The sequence below is a fragment of the Acartia tonsa genome, chromosome 13 (genome assembly GCF_053477335.1).
Source record: "Acartia tonsa isolate MP-2025a chromosome 13, ASM5347733v1, whole genome shotgun sequence".
Lineage (NCBI taxonomy): Eukaryota > Metazoa > Arthropoda > Copepoda > Calanoida > Acartiidae > Acartia > Acartia tonsa.
This window is the reverse complement of record NC_137272.1, coordinates 17,418,857-17,440,666: the sequence shown is the minus strand read 5'-3', so window position 1 is coordinate 17,440,666 and position 21,810 is coordinate 17,418,857. Positions and strand designations below refer to the sequence as shown.

General features: G+C 32.4%; 2 protein-coding genes across 3 annotated transcripts in view; both read right to left on the bottom strand.

Annotated features, from left to right (window-relative positions):
• LOC145334858 (uncharacterized) overlaps positions 1-18,557 on the bottom strand; it is a 42,294-nt gene extending 23,737 nt beyond the window's left edge. For both annotated transcript variants that reach the window (XM_080180466.1, XM_080180465.1), the window contains exons 1-15: positions 18,465-18,557; positions 17,381-17,456; positions 16,597-16,668; positions 15,981-16,062; positions 15,599-15,698; positions 14,163-14,232; positions 6,173-6,284; positions 4,160-4,221; positions 3,783-3,892; positions 3,258-3,312; positions 2,669-2,759; positions 2,032-2,120; positions 1,557-1,638; positions 1,163-1,218; positions 216-268 (exon numbers count right to left, since the gene is read on the bottom strand). In XM_080180466.1, coding sequence (XP_080036592.1) covers positions 216-268; positions 1,163-1,218; positions 1,557-1,638; positions 2,032-2,120; positions 2,669-2,759; positions 3,258-3,312; positions 3,783-3,892; positions 4,160-4,221; positions 6,173-6,284; positions 14,163-14,232; positions 15,599-15,698; positions 15,981-16,062; positions 16,597-16,668; positions 17,381-17,456; positions 18,465-18,527 — 1,173 coding nt within the window. In that variant the 5' untranslated portion in view covers positions 18,528-18,557. The remainder of the gene's footprint in view (positions 1-215; positions 269-1,162; positions 1,219-1,556; positions 1,639-2,031; positions 2,121-2,668; positions 2,760-3,257; positions 3,313-3,782; positions 3,893-4,159; positions 4,222-6,172; positions 6,285-14,162; positions 14,233-15,598; positions 15,699-15,980; positions 16,063-16,596; positions 16,669-17,380; positions 17,457-18,464) is intronic.
• Positions 6,796-11,449, bottom strand: LOC145304345 (uncharacterized). Its single transcript, XM_080146214.1, has 6 exons — positions 11,401-11,449; positions 9,663-9,717; positions 9,087-9,196; positions 8,424-8,503; positions 7,725-7,835; positions 6,796-7,473 (listed from the first exon to the last, which is right to left on the bottom strand). Exons 1-6 carry the CDS (start codon positions 11,447-11,449, stop codon positions 7,393-7,395), a joined length of 486 nt encoding a protein of 161 aa, XP_080002340.1. The 3' UTR covers positions 6,796-7,392.
• Positions 18,558-21,810: the final 3,253 nt, after the last annotated feature.

Genomic DNA, 21,810 nt, shown 5'->3' with positions numbered 1-21,810 from the left:
TATTAGTAACATGTAATTTTCTTAAAAGTTATATCCTAAATTAAAACTGAAATTCAGTGTGTTACACAATTTTGAGCCATTTTTAAAGTGGAAAAGTTGGTAAAAATTAAATTTACACACATAAAACTTCATATTAGAGGGCCGGGGGGGGGAGGAGGGCTAATTAGACCACCCCTCTTCCTTTGTTAAAAAGGGATTGAAATAATCTTTTCCTTAATTTGTTCAAGTTGTTTCAGAGCTTCAATACAATCTTCTTCGTTGGGGGCGTCTAAAAAATATATCATTCAGCTTTTTGGTTTCGTTGATTTTTTCTAAAAAAATTTATCACCTTTTAAAACATTAAATATCTCATTAACTGCCTAACTAAATCTTATATAATAACTTAATCTAACATAATTGTTTGCAGATTTATTTCAATGAACAATGAAGTGATTTTTTTGGAATGTATTGTCAATATATCTCTCTGTACAAAAAGTTTTTGATGTTAAACTATTAGTGTCAGATTTACGGATAGACAGACGTACTAGATATTAGTTATAATGTAGCTGCGCAACGAATAATTATAAAATTTGGCAGTTTCCCTCAAATTGACTAGTCAAGCAAAGAACCATCCCCTCCCCTTTTTATTTGAAAATATAGAGAAGGAGGTTTGCTTAGGTTATATTGGATACTGGTAGGCCCCGCAGGGTAGGAGCACTGTAGGCTTAGGCAATTTGTGGTTAAACCCCGCAGAGATTTAAAAAAAATAACCTTAGGTGAATTTGAAAAAAAAAACTTTTACCTCACTAAAATCAGTTTGCCCCACTTAAATTTCAGTGAGGCAATATTATCCCCTCTCAATTTTTAGCGAGCCTAACTGATTTTAGTGGGGCAAACTGATTTTAGTAAGGCAAAAGTTGATGGTGCAAAAAAAATGACGTCATACTATAAGGTTATCCAATGAGAGGCCAATATACATTGTAATTGACCAATGGTAAAATATATACTCGCCTCTCATTGGTTATTTTATCATATGACGTCAATTTTTTTGTACCATTTTGCGCAGCATCCAAAAGTTTTTCAAGAATTCACCTCTGTATCCTTTATTTTCTGTTTATTTCTAAAAAAGAGGGGTTTACGGTGCTCATTAGGAACTTTGAGGGAAATCACCTATAATTCTTACATGCATAAACAAGAACGATATCTCCTTTGTTGATCATAGCTTGTATGTCTTGATACCTTAAATAAATTTAAATCATTATTCCTCAAGGCTCAAACAATTCATGCAATTTCCCAGTCTAAGAAAAAAATATGTCTATACTTATTTTGAAAAACTTTCAAAAAAAATATGAGTTGAAGGTGTAAAAAACATTGAATAGGTATATTATTTTTTGTTTTGAGTTTCAATAAAATTTTAGTCTTTAAACTATTAATTGTTGCCTTGTTGTCTATGGACATAATTTTCCTTGTTTATTACCTTATTTTTTTAGCATGCTAATTGTATCAATATTTTTTTAATTTTTATTTACTATTATTGCTGCGCTACTTATGGGAAAAATTACTCTTGATTTTTTTACCTAGTTTCTTCCAGCATGCCTTTAGTTTCAATATATTCTTTGTCAATAAACTCTTTGATCTCATCTTCGTTCAACAGATTTCCTAAAATGCATAATAGTTTTATAATAGATTTATAATTTTTGATCGTCCATTAGATACAATAATCCGTCCAATTTATTAAGGAAAGTTTTAATAAAGGAAGATTTTGTGGTCAGATTCTTCCTACGCTTTCCCGTGTCAAAATGCGAAGAAGCATATTTTGTTAATTGCTTAATTTTGAAAATCTTTAGTACAAGTCCAATAAGGACAACGATAATCTATAATAACCAAATCTCACTAATGCCCATACAAATGTATTACTTTTTCATCGTGATATATACTACAGTTTCCAAGATATACTCCCCTCCCCCTAGGAAAAGGATTATTAATTGTCCACTAAAAGGGGTTAAAAGACCATATTTTTCTTTTGCAGTGCGATAACAACTAAAAACTCACCTTCATAATATTTTTCCGTTCCATTTTTGAAAAATGCCAAGGATGGTACATTTGTTATTTTCTTATTTTTCAAATTTTGAATACTGATACTAAATTATATAAATAAAATCATCATTATTTACACAATATACATTTTTTTTCAAAATATAAAGCATACCAAAGGATATTGGAAATGTTATCAATGTTATAATACAGTATTTCAGAATATGTGTTTTTTTTGGCTGGCAGAAAGTTGAAATCAATTTAATTCTCTAGAGATTATTATTTATAGTCAACTTAACATCAGCAAAGCATTTGATTATATAATTAATTTTTCGCTAAAAAATGAATCAACATTTGTTTATTGCTTTAGTTCAGGTTATTATCTTAATCTTAGTTTCTAAAAGATCAGAAATAATTTATAATTATTCTTTAAAAATGGGAGTGTTTCAGTGCTCAACCGGCCACTTGTGGGAAAGCATCGAATAGACAATAATTTTTATATAAATGTACACTACGTTTATCTCCTTAATGATCAAGATCTTCTGAAGATAAAGATGCACGTAATTAAATAAAACTAGGGGGAAGATATATTCATCTGAAAATTTTACTGAAATTGCCTTTTCGGGCACAGGGGTTGGGGCATTAATTTGATTACCTTAGAAAGCTGAGATGAGCTTCTTTCAATTCAGTTTCAATATTCTTCAGATTGTTTTGAATCTTTTCTGTTATCTTATCAACTTGATCATCTAGAATAAATCATCAATCATCAGTTGAGTTTTTTTGTAGTGAAGCTTCTCTATAACGAGGTTTGTCTCAACGTATGCTGCTACTCTCCATCCATTAAAATTACGAAAAAAATTATGAGCTTTTTTATCTATTGCTAAATTCCAATAAACTAAGAGAAGGCTAAACACCAAGAATCTTAATAGAATAATATAAGACTATGGACATTAAAATGATAGACAAGGCATCCCTAATTATAAGAAACAATTTCTCCTTCTGTAAATTAAAATCATTAGTTGAAACCAACCTATAATTTTATAGTATCCTTAATTAACATCTGTCTCTCTGTCTGTACCCCTCAACCGTTAACTTGAACCTTCCCATAGGTCATGAAAAGGTTCATAACTATGTATTTTGAAGGAAGGAACCATAACTTTCCCAAGATAAATTGCAAAAAATGCACCCTCTCCCCCAAAAAATATATTTCATGCGTTTTCTTTCTAAAACTAAAAAACACTTACAGAAGAAAACAAAAACATTATTCCACATTTTTATGTCCTCATCGTTCACAGTGATCTACAATAAAATGAATAAATCTTATAAATTGAACAATTTTGAATTGGAGGATTTTCAAGAAAGAATTAATATATATTTACTTGCTCTTATAGTGTATTCTATAGCATAGAGAGAGAGGGGACAATTGGCTGTTTATTACACCAGTCCCCAAAGTTTTTAATAACGTTTGCTTATTCATTGGCTTATTTATCAACAACTTTAGGGACTTTAGTGAATTTTAATTGGTTGGTTAATTAAGTTAAATGATCAAACGTTTTATCCACAAATTTTTAGTCTAAACTACAGTGAATTTTTTTGTGTATCGTCGTGTGGGATCAATTTATCGGCCATTGTCTTATCTAGATCCCTGATTCTAGAGGCACCTTATGCTATTGTACTTAAATAAAGTATGCAGACAACACACACACACAGAAACACACACATACACACACACACACAGGTGTCCTGTTACTTTTAAATAAAGATTATACCTCAGATGCCCAAGCAAAGGGTAATGAGAAGAAGCTGGTTGAAATCATTTGCAGTGACTGTTTCTGATATCTTATCCAAGCCCGCAGGGTTGATACATCATTGAAGGAACCTAAAAATAAGTGATGCAGCAATAGCAAGCTTACAGCCTTTTTGACAGCAAATTGAAAAATAAAAATATAAACGAGTACCTATTGATTCTATGATTTTTATTTTATTATCCGTGGAAAATTGTCTATATTATGATACAATATTTTTAGTATGGCTAATAAATCGTTTTAAATCCAGATCAGTTTCGACGCCGTTTTTAGTGTAGCTTAGAACCATTTAAAATCCAGCGGATATTGATCGGTTTGGAAGCCATTCGATGGAATATTACCTTTATAAGGAATCAATTTTCCGTTGATGATCATACTTAACACAGGACTCTGTAGATCTTTCCTGAAAAAATTATATGATTTATACAATTTCAGCTACTTACGAGCTATTTAGGAAGGTAGGAGAAATTGGGCTGTTTATTACACTTGTCCCCAAAGTTTTATAATAACGTTTTCTCATTCGTTGTCTGAACAACTTTTGGGAGTTTTAATTAATTTTAATTGGTAGTTCATTAAGTGAGTGTCCTAACGTTTAAACCACTAATTGTAATCATCAAAAGGGGTAATTTTGTGTATTATCATTGGGCATATACATTAATTTAGATCAATGCGAGCTTCTACTTCATGTTGACTTTTATCTTTGCATTTGTTAAATTTATCTTTACTTTATTTGATAAATTAACACCCATAGATTCCTATAGGGGGGAGGGGAGTCCCCTATATTAAATTTAAATTTGAAAAAGAAAAACATCTTTGGAGGGTGTTAATACCCTCCCTTACAAGCCTTTTCATTAGAAGCTACAATGTTAAATAGAATACTAATGGTTCAGCGGCTAAAGAGATCCTTTGGTACAGACAGAACCACATATATCCCTAACAATGGGGAGGGGGTTTGCGTTCAACGTCCCCCACTCCGTTTTTTTTCTATCTCATTTTCTGTTTGTGAAAGATAGAGGGCTATAACTGAGTGACTTTTTAAATAACTAAGAGTTTAAATTTTTGAATATCTCTATCCTCTGGCGGGCACAGGATGCCAGCAAACCTGGCAGGGTCATCTAGGTAAAGAGCAAATATATGTTAAGGGTTAGTATAAGAATACTGAATAAAGCATGTAATTATTTTAAAGGAATATAGACTTAAAAGCCTCAAAAGAATGTCGTGGTACTGTATCCTCGATTTTAATGATGATATTAAGGATAAGTTTTAAACCATATTTGTAAAATGTGTAATTTTAATCATTAATATTTTTAAGACATATTTCGTTTTCTACAACTTTAACATATCATATTTGTTTTTTTTAATTTTGGAATTTATATGATTTGTCTTTTCAAAAAGAAAAAGTATTTAAAAACAAAATGTTAAATGAGTATGATTTTATTTTATAAACCTCTAGTGAAATAATTTAGAAGTAATTAGATAAAATTTAATTATTGTAGTATTAACCCCCTGCTGACGAAATTTCATAAATACTAAATTAATAAAATGCTAGTACTAAATTACGGGTATAATCCCTTTCGTGGCGACGCCTCTTAAGGGGCGTTTCGTCGTATTTTAACTTTAGATTTTCTTATATTTTTAGTTTCTGCGGGGGCTCTAACCCTCCGAGGCTAATTGCCTAACCCTGCGGGGCAATCACCTAATCTAACTTAACCTAACCTAAACTAAAATAACCTCTCAAAAGCAACTGCGAAAACACGACGAATCGCCTATTGAGAGGCGTTGCCACGAAAAGGACTAAATCCAAAATTGCAATATCAATTGAAGGAGTGAATAATATTCCCCCAAAAGTTTTTTAGGGGTGCCTATTAAGAGATATAAGTTTTCCGGAATTGTAATGTAGGGAGTAGATTTGTAATCTGCATCAAATTTTAAGGATTTTTTATAAAATTCGTTTTTTGTATAATTCTTTATCTAAAAGCGGAAATACAAATTAAGTTAATTAATTTTGGCATCCGTGATTGGTGGATTTAAAAAATCTGCGCTCTGATTGGATGTCGTACATCATTCAACCAATTAGAGCGCAGGTAGTTTAAAATCCACCTATCCTATTGGTCAAAATTAATTAACTTAAAATGTATTTCCGCTTTTAGATAAAGAATTTTACAAAAAACGAATTTTATAAAAAATCCTTAAAATTTGATGCAGATTTCAAATCTACTCCCTACATTAAAATTCCGGAAAACTTATATCTCTTAGTGCCTATGACACCCTCTGCTTATATTTTTGAGATATCCTTTGGGTGGGTTATATTCCCTCCCCCCCCCCCCCTCCCCTTTGGACGTACTTTAACTTACCCGACTGGTCTCTCCTCATAGGTTAAGTAAACTGGAACGTCTGTCTGGTTGACTCGAAAGAAATCTGTCACTTTCTTCAGAGCATTGTGATTCCAGATATCTGATTGGTCATCTAAAACAGGAATCATTACATTTTTTTAAAAAATGCTTCCAGTAATGCAGCTACCTTATATCTAGCTATTGAAACGTTTTGATAGTTAACTTAATGAACCAATCAATCATAATTCAATATAAGTCCCAAAATAAGGAAATTATTATATAAATTTGGAGACTAGTGTAATAAACAGCCCAAGTCCCCTCCCATCCTATGTTAACTACTGTTTTATTTTTATTAATTTTTGTTTTGTTATAATTATGCTACTTATGGATGAATTTATTATTCTATAAGAAGCTAAAAGCTAAGAGTTATTAGCAAGGGCAAATTTTAGAATTTGTAGAAAATTTGTATTTTGAAACATTTTTAAGACATGATGTTAGTACGATAAAATTAGTCGTGTTAGAATAATTATTTAAAAAAATTTATTTACCTGAATAGATGTTTTTTTTTCTTTCGTGAAACCTATAGTTACCAAAAGTAAACAACAAAAAATGGTATAGATTTTTAGAGGAGAAAAAACATAAGCAAAGCTAGATTATATTTCATTTCAATATACAATATAAATCTCATAAAGATTTTATAAATAAAAATCAAAAATATTTTTTTTACAAAAAAAGTCTCGAATTTGAGTACAATATGTATTTAAATTTAATTAAGAGTATATTTAAAACTAAGTCTATTAATGAATATAAATATAAATCTGAAGGTAAAGGGTAACAAAAAAACAAACCTATAGTTTCCATAAAAAGTCAAATTTTTTTAGCGAAAGAAAAGGAAAGGACCTCAAGATTGGTTCACGCTACAATCTAGAAACCTGACCTCTAAAAAAATCAAAATATATGTGCCGAAATAATAATCCCAATTTCGGTTTCACATATTTTCCATTTGTTTAAAAAATAATGGGTTAAGTGTTTCTTTTACCTCTAAGCAAAAAAATCACCCTAAGACCATAAAGTTTTTTTTCAAATATAATTTTAAAACGGTCATTATATGTACCCTTACATGACCAAATCCCGAGGTCCTCAAATTGATTAACTTATCATAACTATTTCATAATTAAATTTTGCATGATGCAGGAAATTTAACCCTTTATTATTATTGTTGATTTTGATTATTGTAGCGGCTACATTTGATCAGGGCTAGCAGCTGTAGCCGCTACATTCTCCTCAGATGATCTTGGACTGTTAAACAGAGAAAAGGCGGCCTACAGTTTTTCATACAATTAAAAATCTATAACAAAAAAATAAGTAACTACCACACACACCGACAAAAATAATGAAGGTTGCTTCACCCCTAACGCCCATCTACACCTTCCTCATATACACTGCTAAAACAACTTAGAGAGGTGTTAAATTAACTTTTGCGATCCCCCTGAAAATAACCTGTTTATGAACATATTTTTCGTTGGCTATCAAAAATTGCTGCAGAATTTCTCTTAATTGTATAAACTCCTGCCTTGTTATTGTAAATATTTTTGAGCAGAAAACAAGTATGAATGAGAGCTATTGCGCTGTATGCAGTATACTTGCAGAAGTTGATCATGAAGGCCTTGTATTCATTCACAACCTAAACAAAATAAATATATTGTATTATATCATTAAATCATTAGCAACTTCGCCCCGGAAGCCCTCTAGAGGCACTTGCAGGGGAAGGGGTAAGAATCCCACCACCCTCACACTTTCAAGTTTTAGTTTTAAAATGAAAAGCTTAGGATGACAATATATATTGTATAGGATTGAGAATCATAAGCGGTTAGCAAGATTCTTCGTTACAAATAGATAGTCATCCTGTTACTTTTAAATAAGGATTAAGGTACATACATTGTTACAACAGCAAAAACTGTCCTTTTCCCCTTTTATTTGTTATTGTGAGTTTTTAAAGATTCATACCCCATCCCATAGATAAGCAAGGATTTAAAGGGATAAGACAATCATATGGCCGATAAATTGATGTACATCCGGTCCCCAATGATGATACATAAATTGTTCAGATTAGAAATATTGGTTGAAATGTTTAGACAATCAGCTGAATAAACCAACAAATCAAAATTGAGCCAATAAGCGAATAACTTTGAGCAAATAAGAAAAAGTTATAATAAAACTTTAGGAGCTATTGTAATTATTAGCTCAATGTCCCCTCCCTCCCTGCTAATACCTGGACAATCCATCTATTCTGGGGATTTTTGTTGAGCATCTTTGATATCCATAACCTTAGTTCTTGTTCTGTAAGCTCACCTATAATATGAACAATCAGTACCCACCTTGCTTAGCCAGAATCAAAATTAAAATAACCGAAAACTACATACCCCCCATCCCTTAATAAATATAAGCTTCATGTTGTGAGAAGTATACCAAGGCTCCTGGAGCTATTCACCTTACCTCTCTGAGTTATTAACCCTACCCCCGAAGCTGTTTACCCTACCTCCTGGAGTACATAATTCAAACTACCATCTGGAGCTATTCAGTCTTTCTTCTGAAGTTTTTTAACCTCCCTCCTGGAGCTTTTCGCTCTACCTCCAAGAGCTAATTACCCTACTTACTTCAGAATCCTACCTAAAAGAGCTTTTCACCCTACCTTCCGGAGCCATTGACCATATGTCCCGGAGCTTTCACTCTATTTCCCGTTGCTAGTCACCCGACCTCCCATTGCTATTCACCATATCTCCTGGAGTTATTCACCCTACCGCCCGGAGATTTTTACCCTAGCTTCCAGAACTTTTTACTCTACCTCCCATAGCTATTCACCCTACCCCCTAGAACTATTCACACTACCTCCTGGAGCTATTCACACTACATCCCAGAGCTATTCACCCCTTACCTTCATAAATATAAGCTTGATGTTGTGAGAAGAAAACCAAGGCTCCCGGAGCGTAGGAAGCTATTTCTGGCTCACATTCATCAACCTCTGCGCGGTAAAAATTGGCTTTTCTAACAAAAAAGAATAATTGGTTAGTTTCACAAAAAGTACCTTGTTAAATTTTTGAGCACTGATACCAATCCCTCCCCTTTAAAAATAAATTGAAATATAAAAGGGGGAGGAGAGTTTACCGTTTGTTCAAAGGTAATATTGTGTACTTCTACGTTAAAGAATCCAAATTCACAGTTATCCTAAGTCATCTGTAGATTATATTTATTGATTGAAGAGTGTATTCAGTGTAATTTACAGTCCAAAATCCCCTCCCTCTCTGGAAAAGCTTTTAAGCAGGGAAGAAGGGGACATTGGACTGAAAACTACACTGATACAAAAAGTTATATAACCACGATATCTTAATCGTTGTCTAAAAACTTTTATTTAATTTCAATTAGTTGGTTTTGTTTAGTATAATTTTGAAATTAGTTTATCTTCAGTTATCTTATTCCATAAGATTTATGCTTTTAAGTTTTAATGGTTTACCTTCTATGAATGTATTCCATAATCTGATCATCTAGAGGAGCAGTGTCCTGGTCATCTAAATAACAAACAAGCTCAGATTGCATTATAGCTTATGCCTTTATAATGGATATAAAATTAGTGGATATCTCACAATATCCGCCTTTTGAAATGAAAAAATGTATCTTTACGGTACAAATGAGTACCAAAGTTTGAAAAAATGAAAAAAGTTACTGCCTAAAGTAAAACAGCAATACACTAAAAGACACCATACTACTTCAACACTGAGACATAATGGATGACTCGAAATTACTTTCATTTATCCAAACGAATTTTGAAAGGCTGCTTAAAAAACAGGCGAGATACGCAAAATTCAAATAGTCAATTAGAGACTCTTATAATTAGAAACTACCCAGGGACGATGGGATAATGGATTGTGACTACACTGGTACCCAATTAAATTTTCATTGGTTGACTCAGATCTAGATTTGTCCAATCTTCCGTTGTATTATCCCTAAGATCCCTGGAAAGTATCAAAAATACACATCCATTTACCTTTTACCTTATTTATTTTTACACAAATTAAAAAGATAAGCTAAATTTTATAAAAAAAAAGATTATATAAAGACCACTGTTTTAGAGGTTCTTAGGAATATAACAATGACGACAAAGCATAATAAATATGATGAAATAGGTAAAGTCTAAATGCCTATTTTCAAAAGGCTTTAAATACACAATGGCGTTTCTACCTAATCGATCAAAAACCCACCCCTTACCTAACAAAATTAACGCAACACTTCATTAAATCTGAATTTAAAAGCAAATGATATAATTTCATATTACAAATTTTGAAATGAAGTGAAGCATAGAAAAATGTTTGACATTTAAGAAATGTAATTAATATCCATATGATAAGATCAATTTTTACAAGCGTAGCTACTCTATAATTTACTTTTAATGCCCGTAAGTCTCTCAGTAATACAGTAATGCTATGGGTAAAATATGATTTTCTCAGCTACTTTTGAAGATAGACTCCTGAAATCTTTAGTGACATAAAATATGCGCATCTAGTCTATACTAGTCTATTGTTTTGTCTGTGAGACTGTCGGTCCTTCTACAAAAGACATTAACCTTTTATACTTAATATTTTGTGATTTTCTTTGAGTTTTTGTATATTCTCTCTCTTTCTTTACTTTGTTATGACCACATTTAATAATTTTTAGTTTACTTGTTATATCATTATTTAAAAAAAAACTAAATTACTTCAAAAAATTGTTATTCATATGTAGCTCTTTTATTCAATATTTAAAATGAAAACTAAGACTAAATCTTAAAATGTTAAACTTAAAGAGTGTCCTATATAAAATTTTGAATGCTTACTTGAAAGTTTCAATGAATGAAAGATTACTAGATTGATGGATAAGTTGATTGAAACTGAATTTAAAACCTTACAGAATTAAACAAAAGACGTCATTAGAATATAGAATTTAGACAATATATTCTATATTCTAAAGTCACAGGATGTATCTTTGTCTGGCAGTGTGTCGGTGATTTCCCTAAAAATGCCTATCAAGCAATAAATTCCGCAAAATATGTTATCAATGTCTTAAGAATTGATTATGTTTCTATTTTAACTGTCATAGGAATCACCATGCAAAGTTTGAATTCGAACATGATTAATTCAATCAAACGAGCTTTGAGTCACGTACGGATGGGCGTACAGACCATAATAATAGAAAAGCTTCGCTTAAAAAAAACTTACAGAAATACACAAAGACGTCATCCAAAGTCTTAAGAATTGATGATAACATTTTAGTTTTAACTGCTTTAGGAGTCATCAAACAAAGTTTGAATTCGATAGAATTAGACAAAGACGTCTTCCAAGGTTTTGAGTCAGTTTCAACTGTTTAAAATCGATAGCACAATTCTAGCATGCCAAAATTAACGATAAGAGCTACCCGTTACTCACGGACGGACGTACAGACCTCAATAATAGAAAGGATTCGCTTTTAAAAACTTACAGAAATACACAAAGACGTCATCCAAAGTCTTGAGAATTGATGACAATGTTTCAGTTTCAACTGTGTCTTGAATATTCTCAACTGTCTCTTTTACTTCCTCGGGAATTTTTCTAAAATTACAATGGATATAGAATATGTGGATATATTGATAGGGAAATTTTTTATGTCTATTAGGTTGCTAATTTAGTCATTATATATTGGTCAATACGTTCCTACATGGTCAGGTAATGGGATGTGGTCAAGTCAAAAGGTGAGGGATGGGGGTGGGTTATCGTTATATTAGTCAGCTGGGAGAAACATTTCACGCTATGCCAGAATCTCTAACAATATCCACGTTTTCTATATCCATTAAAATCACAGATTAATTCAAAAGCTTTTCATGTGTTCAAATTATTCGGAGAAAAAGGTGCTTTCCCTGAAAGTGAATAGCCGAGCACAGAACCCCCTATAATCCTATTATATAACGTAGCCACATTTTTTTGTCTGTAGCGTAGTATCTCGCTAACCGCTGAACCGATATGGTTCTTCTTTACAGAAAAGCTTCTTGTAGGTCCTGAGATGGTTTTAGGCTATTATATTTTAATAGATAAATCTGAGTATGGTTTTAGGCTATTATCTGCCCTACCATATCACTTTTATAGAGCCCTAGCTGCTAGAGGCGTAGCTGCTAGTTTTTATAAATTGCAATAAGGGGCAGCGGTAGTAAATTGTTTTTTTTTGTGTTTTACTTAAAGTCAGGTTAAGTTTTATTTGTGGGGTGAGGTAGGTGCCTTAAGGTGCCCCATAGGCACTTTGAGGGCAAGTTCCGAGTAAAATATTACTATGGGTACTAATCCGCTAGATTATATCTGGTTCTTAGCCATAATGAAACAAATATATCGAATCATATTATAGATAATTTTTGGCTAATTAGCCTTTTGTTATTGTCATTTCATGAAACTATTACCTTTCGATGTACATAACCGCAGTCTATCAAAATTAAAATGACTCACTTATTTGCCACCAGCCATTTGATAATATCTTCCTTAGATCTGTTTCCTTCAAATAATAAAAAATGTAAAGTTGAAAATAAAATACGAAATAAAATAATTCGCTCACTTAAAATGCATAACTGCTTCATAAAACAAGTTTTCAGTCGGTCTATCGTAAATAAATGTTGCTGAAATTTGTGTCAAATTTCATATCACCACTGAGCATCTGTTCTTCATTTTCTTGAATTTGTGTATCTGTATTATGCCATTGCTCGCTTTCCCCTTAGGCCTTAGCTGCTAGAGTAAAATATGAAATTCTAAGCGCAGCTATTCTGTAAGTAATTGTACCTGTATATTGAACCTTTTTCTTATTTCTGAACAGTACCAATCCAGGTAGGCTTGTGATCTTATATCTTGCCAGCAGGCGAAACTCTTTGGTCAACACCACCCTAAAAACATAAACGTTAGTTCTTTTTGATTAACTGAAAGCTGCGCCCCTAGCATCTAAGGGCTTTGTATTCGTAGTGATAGAGAAAGAGGTGAAAATAGCCTAAACTATCCCACGGTTTAAACCTATAAAATAGCCTAAAACTATTCCAAGACCTTTGTGAAGCCTTCCCAATAGAACCTAAACTAACCTGTCCTAAAATAATTTTTCAAAAGAAAAACTGTCTAACTCCGGCTTATTTAAAATTTATTAACATATAGGAAAGAGGGTTTTTGTGCTCAACAAGGCACTTTAAGGGAAATCGCAAGAAAAATAAACTTACCTGACTTGAAATTCTTGAATCAGGCGGTGGATTGTCTCAACCTCATTTTTGTTATTGTCCTTCGTGTCTAAAAATAATCTCAACCACTTTAAGTTTAGTTTCAATGCCAGAAAATCGACATCGAAAGTGATCTTGCTACCACGACATAAAATTAAGGTCATTAGGTCATGATCAGAATAGCGTTAATGGTAACGATTGCCCTGTAATTATGCTTTATTGTAGACAAAATAAGACGTCAGCTTTGACCACTTTTTGCTTTGTTATATTGTCGACCATTTAGTTATAAAACAATAATGTAAGGTATAGCAAGGTCTGCTTTTATTTATTTTTAGAAAGACGCATAATAATTCTTATTTAAACTGTAAGTGTTAGTTTATTGTTAGTAAATTTTGTTAGTAACAATGTTTCAATTGAATGTTTTTAGATAATATTTTCTTCTAATAGATAATATTGTGTAATTTGTAATATTTTGATTTAGGCAATGGCATATCTAATTATTAAATTGATATTTCTAACTTTAAATGATTGCAGATGTAGTTAAATTTTTTTTCCATTTTACAATTTATATAACCTCTTGGCTCAAAATTTAAACAAATATTAAAAGCCATCATTATTTTGCCGCAAGGAAGCACAAGCACCAAATTTTATTTAGTAGCGCAGCTACTCTTTAGTAATAGGATCAAGAAAAATATTAGAACTTACTAGGAATATTTTAAACAAAAGCTAAAAATGGACAAAACAAACTGCTAAGCCTATGCTTACCAAAAATGACAGCCACCAAACTTTCGCAGGCAATGATTTCTTCCAACTCCTCGGCATCAACCAACTCAATCTAAAGAATTTTAAAGGATCTTGAAGAATAAGACATTGATCTTTAAATTTATTTAAATCCCGAAAGATTAAGAGCACAGCTTATACAAAAAACAAATCACGAAACCTATATGTGATATCAGCTGTCGTTGAGGGACAACACATAGTAGAATTGACAACCTTTTTATGTGCTCCCCGAAAATTATTTAAAATTCATTTCGCTTGTTGGCTATACCTTATTCCTGTGAGGAGCAAATTAAACCTTATTATAAATTGAATTATTGGTTAAAAAGTTTAAATATGTTTTTAGACGTTTTTAAAGCAATAATAAAAACTAACCTTCCCCTCGGAATCTCTTACAGCAGTATCTTCTTGATTAAAGTCAACAATAGCAATAGCATCCTCGAGACTATACTAGACCATTCTAGCTTTAGAGCAGCTTTGTTCCTATGTAATTATAAACACTCACCTTATCCTCTGAATCTCCTACTGCAGTATCTTCTTGGATAAAGTCAACAATAGCTAGCAATAGCATCCTCAAGACTATCGGTCCAGACTGACAATCAGACAGGCAGACATCTTATTACTTTATATAAGGATGCACTAACCTTATCCTCAGAATCTCCTACAGCAGTATCTTCTTGGATAAAGTCAACAATGGTAATAGTATCTTTAAGACTATCCTAGACCATCCTAGCTTTAGAGCAGCTTTGTTTCTATGTAATTATATACACTCACCTTACCCTCTGAATCTCCTACAGAAGTATCTTCTTGGATAAAGTCAACAATAGCAATAACATTCTCAAGACTATCCTAGACCATCCTAACTATAGATCATCTTTATTCTTATGTAATCATATACACTAACCTTATCCTCAGAATCTCCTACAGCAGTATCTTCCTGGATAAAGTCAACAAAAGCAATAGCATCCTCAAGACTATCCTAGACCATCCTAGCTTTAGAGTAGCTTTGTTTTTATATAATTATATAAACTAACCTTATCCTCTGAATCTCCTACAGCAGTATCTTCTTGGATAAAGTCAACAATGGCAATAGCATCCTCAAGGCTATCCTAGACCATCCTAGCTTTAGAGCAGTCTTGTTTCTATGCAACCATATACACTAACCTTATCCTCAGAATCTCCTACAGCAGTATCATCTTGGATAAAGTCATCAATATCAATAGCATCCTCAAGACTATCTTAGACCATCCTAGCTATAGAGTAGCTTTGTTTCTATGTAATTATAAACACTCACCTTATCCTCAGAATCTCCTACTGCAGTATCTTCTTGGAAAAAGTCAACAATGGCAATAGCATCCTCAAGACTATCCTAGACTATCCAAGCTTTAGAGCAGCTTTGTTTTTATATAATTATATACACTAACCTTATTCTCTGAATCTCCTACAGCAGTATCTTCTTGGATAAAGTCAACAATAGCAATAGCATCTTCAAGACTGTCGGCATAGTTCACTGGCTTACCTTGCCTAAAATTGTAAGCATTTCAAGGGAAAATGAATGACAACTTGCAATACAGCCCCTATAATGATAAACAAAATTACCCCTGCTGTACATTAAAATTATTGATTGAAAAGTTTGGACACAACTAGTATATACCTGAGAATTTTTATAACTATTTTTGGGGAGGGTGTCACACAATAGAAATCGTATTTTAAGTAATTCCTTAACTAAAAGTTAAAGGGAGGGGGGGGAAGGGGAGAGTAGAGGCCTTTAAGCTGCTATCATATGATAAAATAATTATAACTTACTGAAATTTAGTCAGAGCAGGAAAATTTCTAATGTTCAAAGATTTTTGCAACTTCTTGTCATTTGTCTTGTAGATCTTGTAGCCTTAAATGTTAAAATGTTATAATAACAAGGATGACAACATTCATAAAAGCTAAGTTTTAAAATCATACGGTAAAAGAAAAAAAAACATTAACACTTGTAGAATAAGAAGAATATCCATTTCTAAATCACCATGCCAAGTTTGCAATTCATCTGACTATTATTACGTGACTAAAATTAACAATAAGAGCTATTCTTTAAGTACGGCGGACAGACGTACGGACGACCGACTTTTGTTATAAAAAAGCTCTTTGTCAACAACTTTTCATATGGTAAAATTATCCCATCCATCAGATTTTTGGAATAAATATTCCTATGATAACAAAGTAACAATGTTATAGGGCCAACTTAAATATGATTTTAGCGCTTCGTTATGGATGTCGTCAACCTTGTTTATGAAACCTTATCCTTAGGATACAAACCTGCCACGGGTTTTGCAATTTAAGTGTCTACAATCAGACAACCAGACAGACGGACGGACAGAAGGACGGACAGACAGACAAATATACACACAGGCTCTATAAGAATTTTGTTTACCTGGATCCAGAAGTTGTAGATTTTCCTGTACAAGTTCCATAAACCTGTCACAGGTTTTGCAGTTCTGCGTGTCTACAAAACAATATTTTGATTAATATTTGAAGCAGATAGTTTTTATTATACTATCAGTTACTCCCCCTTGAGGCCTCTAGGTGCATTTGAAATGAGGGGTAAATACCCCTCACCACAAAACTTCAAATTCTGGATGTGTAAGAACACAGTAATAGTGTCTGACTGATTATGACGTAACAAAAAAAATTAGCCAATGAGAGGCCGTTATTGACCAATGGTAAAATTTATAGTGGCCTCTCATTGGCTATTTTTTTTGTTACGTCATAATTAGTCAGACACTGTTACTGTGTTCGATGTGTAAAAATGATTTTTTTTTGTAATTTGTGAAGGATAATTTTTTCTTAAGACGATTAAGATTACCCAAGTCCAAATAGTTATAAACTTTCCCAATATGGTTAACCTATTTCTTAACTACCGAACCTGCCCCCCCCCCCCCCCCACACACCATTATTTACATGTTTCTAAAAGCCTTAAAGCCCCATCCTTACGGACTACTACCACAACAAGGCTCTTCTAACCTTTACTCAACATGACCTATACAATAAGCTTTAAAAATTATTTATTTCAAAAGTTTATTTTATGACCTCAAGTAAATATTGGTAAAACCGGTACTAATTGATAGAACCTTTATCTAATAGTTCTTCTGTTTTATTTGCGCTATGATTTAAGATGAAGCCACAAGACAAAAATACTTATCAAAATAAAAACTTACATGAGATGACAAAAAAGTCCTGTTCTTCTTGAATTAATACATCCACTTTAGCATTGCTGATTGAATCAAACTTTCCCTAAAATAAATTATCAAATCACATTATCCCGCTATTTCACACAAAGTACTTTGTTGAGCCCTAATAACCCATTCTTCCCCTTTACTATTGAAATTGTTAGACACCGCCAGCATAGGTTCGCAAGGTTAGGAATTGGTAAAAACTAATGTTTTAGGCACATTGTGTGAAAGCGCTGATGAGCCTATTTATTTTCTTTTATAGAAGTAGGATGTTTGTCAGTGTTTCAACAAACTCCCTAGCCACTGGGCAAATTTTTGTCTAAGCCTTTAATATCCCGTAGGATGGTTTTAAGCTATTTCAGGGAAAGTATAGTTATATCTACACTCTAAATAAAATGGGTCTAGTAAAATCAGTAAAGTCTCTTTGATGGCTGGACAAATAGCTCTAGGAATTTAAGAAAAGCTGCTTGTTGATGCATGCAGCCGGCCGTTTGTAATAAGAAAAAATAAAATAAGATAACAATATTAAACATAGCATGCATTTGCCATTGTATCCATATTATGGGGGGGGGGGGCACCTCTCCCCCCCAAAAAAATTTCCACCCCCAAAATATTTTTTTACTTTTTCTTTAAAGATCTAAAATAAGACATTGGGTTATCAAATTCGACTCCCCCCTCCTCAAGTTCCCCTAGAGGCCTCTAGAGGCGTAGCCGCTAGTAATCTATGTTTCTTTTGGCGGCGAAGAATGGAGAAGTTAAGCATTCAATTTAGAGGTGGGTATTGTCACCCCCCCCCTGTATCCGCATGCTTATTGCTTATGTTCTGAAAGTAAATGTTTTTCCAGTGTCGCTGGAAACCAATTAATATCCGGTAGATTAGAACCGGTTCTCGGCCATACTGAAAAATCATGTATAGCATCTTATTATATTCAGTTTCTAAGAATATGAAATTATTAGATGAAAACCCGTGTCCGGTATCCAAGTGTTAAATTTTATCTTATAATTGTACATTTTTATAACCGCGGAAAACTGTCCATAATATGATGCAATAAATAGCTATTATGCTTACCGCTACATGTTGAGCTGCTAGAATTAGCAGCCATAAAAGCTGCTGACCCCGCCATCTAAACATTTTACTTCTAACAATGAAAGAAGAATGATATTCACAGATTTTATAAAATAAAATTTGTTCATTGGGGTACAATGACAAACGTACAAGTGCGACAAAAACCTCTAGGGGAAAAATTTTAAAAGCTATTGATCGGTTTCAACCAAATGCTACTTTATCAAACTTACATCTTTGTACAGGCCAACATATATTTCCAAAACTAAGGTTTTTATTCGCAATCTTCCTGTATAGGAAAAAAAAAACAAATCAGTAAATAATGTATAAAAAGTCTATTTTAAAAGCTACATTTTGATATTTAATTAATCACAATATCTGATCACATTATTTGTAGAGATACATTGCATCTTTCAGAAAAATAGGAGGTGGGGGGGGGATGATTAGAAGATTTTGTTTTTATATTTAGAAGATTTTTTTCATTTTCAAAACCAATGAAAACAAAAAAAAACTAAGTGAAACTTTGTAAAAATATCTAAAACTTCCTTTAAATTTTTCTCTTTGTAAAAGATATCAATATGCAGATCCTCCTTTTGGGACCCCAAAACGATGATTGAAAATAGCTTCAACCATCCTAAGGCGTTTATACAGCTTCCCTGAAAACTTCAACTAATTTGGACCAGCATATTCTAATATCTTTAGATTCAGACAAATAACCTTACCAATTTATATTAAAGAATAATCTGCCCAATTTAATGTCCATTGCCCTATCTTTGTATACCTTGCTATATTGAAAGGTAAATTATTTACATAGTTTACAAATGTTTAGACTATCCAAATTTTAAATAAAACGTAAAACTAAAAAATTCAAAAGTAGCATCTAGGGTAACTATCTTTAAAGGGATAAAATCAGTTCTTTAGTTATCTAATCTTACGGTTCAGACAAAGAAAATCATTGCTACTTTATGTATAAACTAGCAGCTACGCCCGTAGAGGCCTCTAGGGGTATTTGAGGAGGGAGGAGTTAAATCCCAAAACCTATATTTTTTATTTAGATTTTTTAAAGTAATTTTTTTTGAGGGAGGGGGGTCGACCAAAATTTTTGAAATTGAAAAAAATCCTAAAAATTTGTTAATATTTTGGTGGGAAAAACTGTGCAAAAATTGCGTTATTTGTGTAGTTTTGACTTTAAAGAAGCGTTCGACGTAACATCCCAAATTTACATTCATTAAACATTTAAAAATTTTATTAATATTATTAGCTGTAAACCAAATTAAAAAAGAATTTAAAGCTTAATATCACAATCTTAAGGTTGTATAACTCTGACTATTTATTTCAATGAACTTTTTATAGCTTTCTCCTATGCAGGCAAGAATAGTCTAAGACATTGAATGATATTTTGAAGAAAAAAATTCAATCAAGGATGGGTATTGTAAACTCTTACTTCCAGGGTGTGTAGTAAAACCTCCTTATAAGATAATAGTAGCGAAGCTACTCTATAATTCACTTTGCATGTTCGTCCGCCATACCGTCATCAACGCCATATTGTTTTTTTTCGGCTACTATTATAATGTACGTCGGTCTGTCCGTTAGGCTTAAAAGCTGTTAAAAGCCTCTATTTAACCGGTAAGGCTTGATAAATTCAAGATGCTGTAAGTATTATCGCAAAAAATGGGGACGAATTTTAAATTGATTTGACGGGGCTGGTTTTTTACGTCACAAGTGAAGGGAAAACCCCATCTCTTTTCTAGGGGGTTTCTTTCCCCCTTCCCTTTGTTTCCCTTCACTTGTGACGTAAAAAAATCAGCCCCGTCAAATCAATTTGAAATTCGTCCCCATTTTTTGCACCAATACTTACAGCATCTAAATTCAATTCAGCAGCCGCAGGTTTTTAACTCAACTGCAAAGACAGTTGAGCGTAAAAACTAACGCATAAAACATTGTTTTGTTTATTAAAATTATCGGATCATCAATTAGATTTAGTTATAAAGTTTATTTATATTTTTACATAATTTGTCCCTTCTAGGAGATAAAATTCACACATATATGTTGCAATGAAGTTTTGTTTATTTTAAGAAGGATTATATAATTCTTAAAATTTCTCAAAAGGTTAAAATATCCATGTCATAATGCCAGTCCAAAAAGCTATGAAGAAAATTAAATTTTTGTGCAATTTTTAAGGATGCTATATAAATTATATGATTGATAATTACCTTTTCTTTAACATACTTTGTCCGTCCGTTTGTTAATAACTTTAGATATTTTTCTGTGCACTGCGCTACTATTAGAGTTTGTCACCCTTGTTTATAATCACTTTAATTATCATAATTGAATTTTATAACTAGTTAAAACTAAGAATATTCACTATCACTTTCATTTCAAGAATGTGTGTGAGTGTGTGTAGGTGTGTATGTCTATGTGTGTGTGTTGACAGTGAAAACTGGACTCTGAGGTCAGCACAGCTACTCACACCTGACAGAATGTCTAAAGACGTCAAATAGTCGTAGTCACAGCTTACTTACAAATATTTAAGTCTAAAATTATGATGTTATATAATAGTATAAAAAGACTTCAGGAACTGATGTTATTCACTGCTGTTTTTCCACACTTCGCTAGGCTACCTGTAAATTTAAATTGGTCAACATTTGTATTTAAATTTATTCATAGATTGATAGTTAAAAAGCATGTTCTGCTTGAACGTTAACATGCTCTAAAAGTATCAAGGGATTCTAAGGGATAAGACAATGGACATAAAATAATGTACAGTACAACTCTCATTTACATTAGTATACAAGATCACCCCTTCTGGAGATCAAAATAATTGGGGAAAAAGTTTGTTTCCCAAGATCTCAAGGTTTTTAAGACAATACTCAAGAGAATGTGTATAAACCAGCAAAATTTACAGTTTAATGTCGCCTCCTTTCTTGAAGTAATAAAAAAGAAACTCCTCTGATTTATAATTTTATTTTGTATATTTAAAATGAGCTGCAATGTGTGACTTAGCTTTCTCGGTCAACTTATATTAGGGAAATAAACAGGTAGGGGAAGAAAGGGAGAGCGAGATGGGGAGGAGGGGGAGGGAGAGAAAGAGAAAGCAAAAGCGACATTGAAAAAGGATTTTTTTATCTTTAAAAGGGTAAGGATATATAAGGTATAAAAAAAAGGGAAAGGAGAATGAAAGAAAAAAAAGATAAAGGAAGTATTTGTTTTGAGTGCTTTTCAGCATACAGAAAAAGATACAAAAAGAACGCGAGGATGTGAGCAAGAGAGGGGAATAGGTAAATCATTGGAAGAATTTTTTTTATATAAGTAGTTAGATTTTTTTTTATCTGTAACAAAGGATCTCAATAAC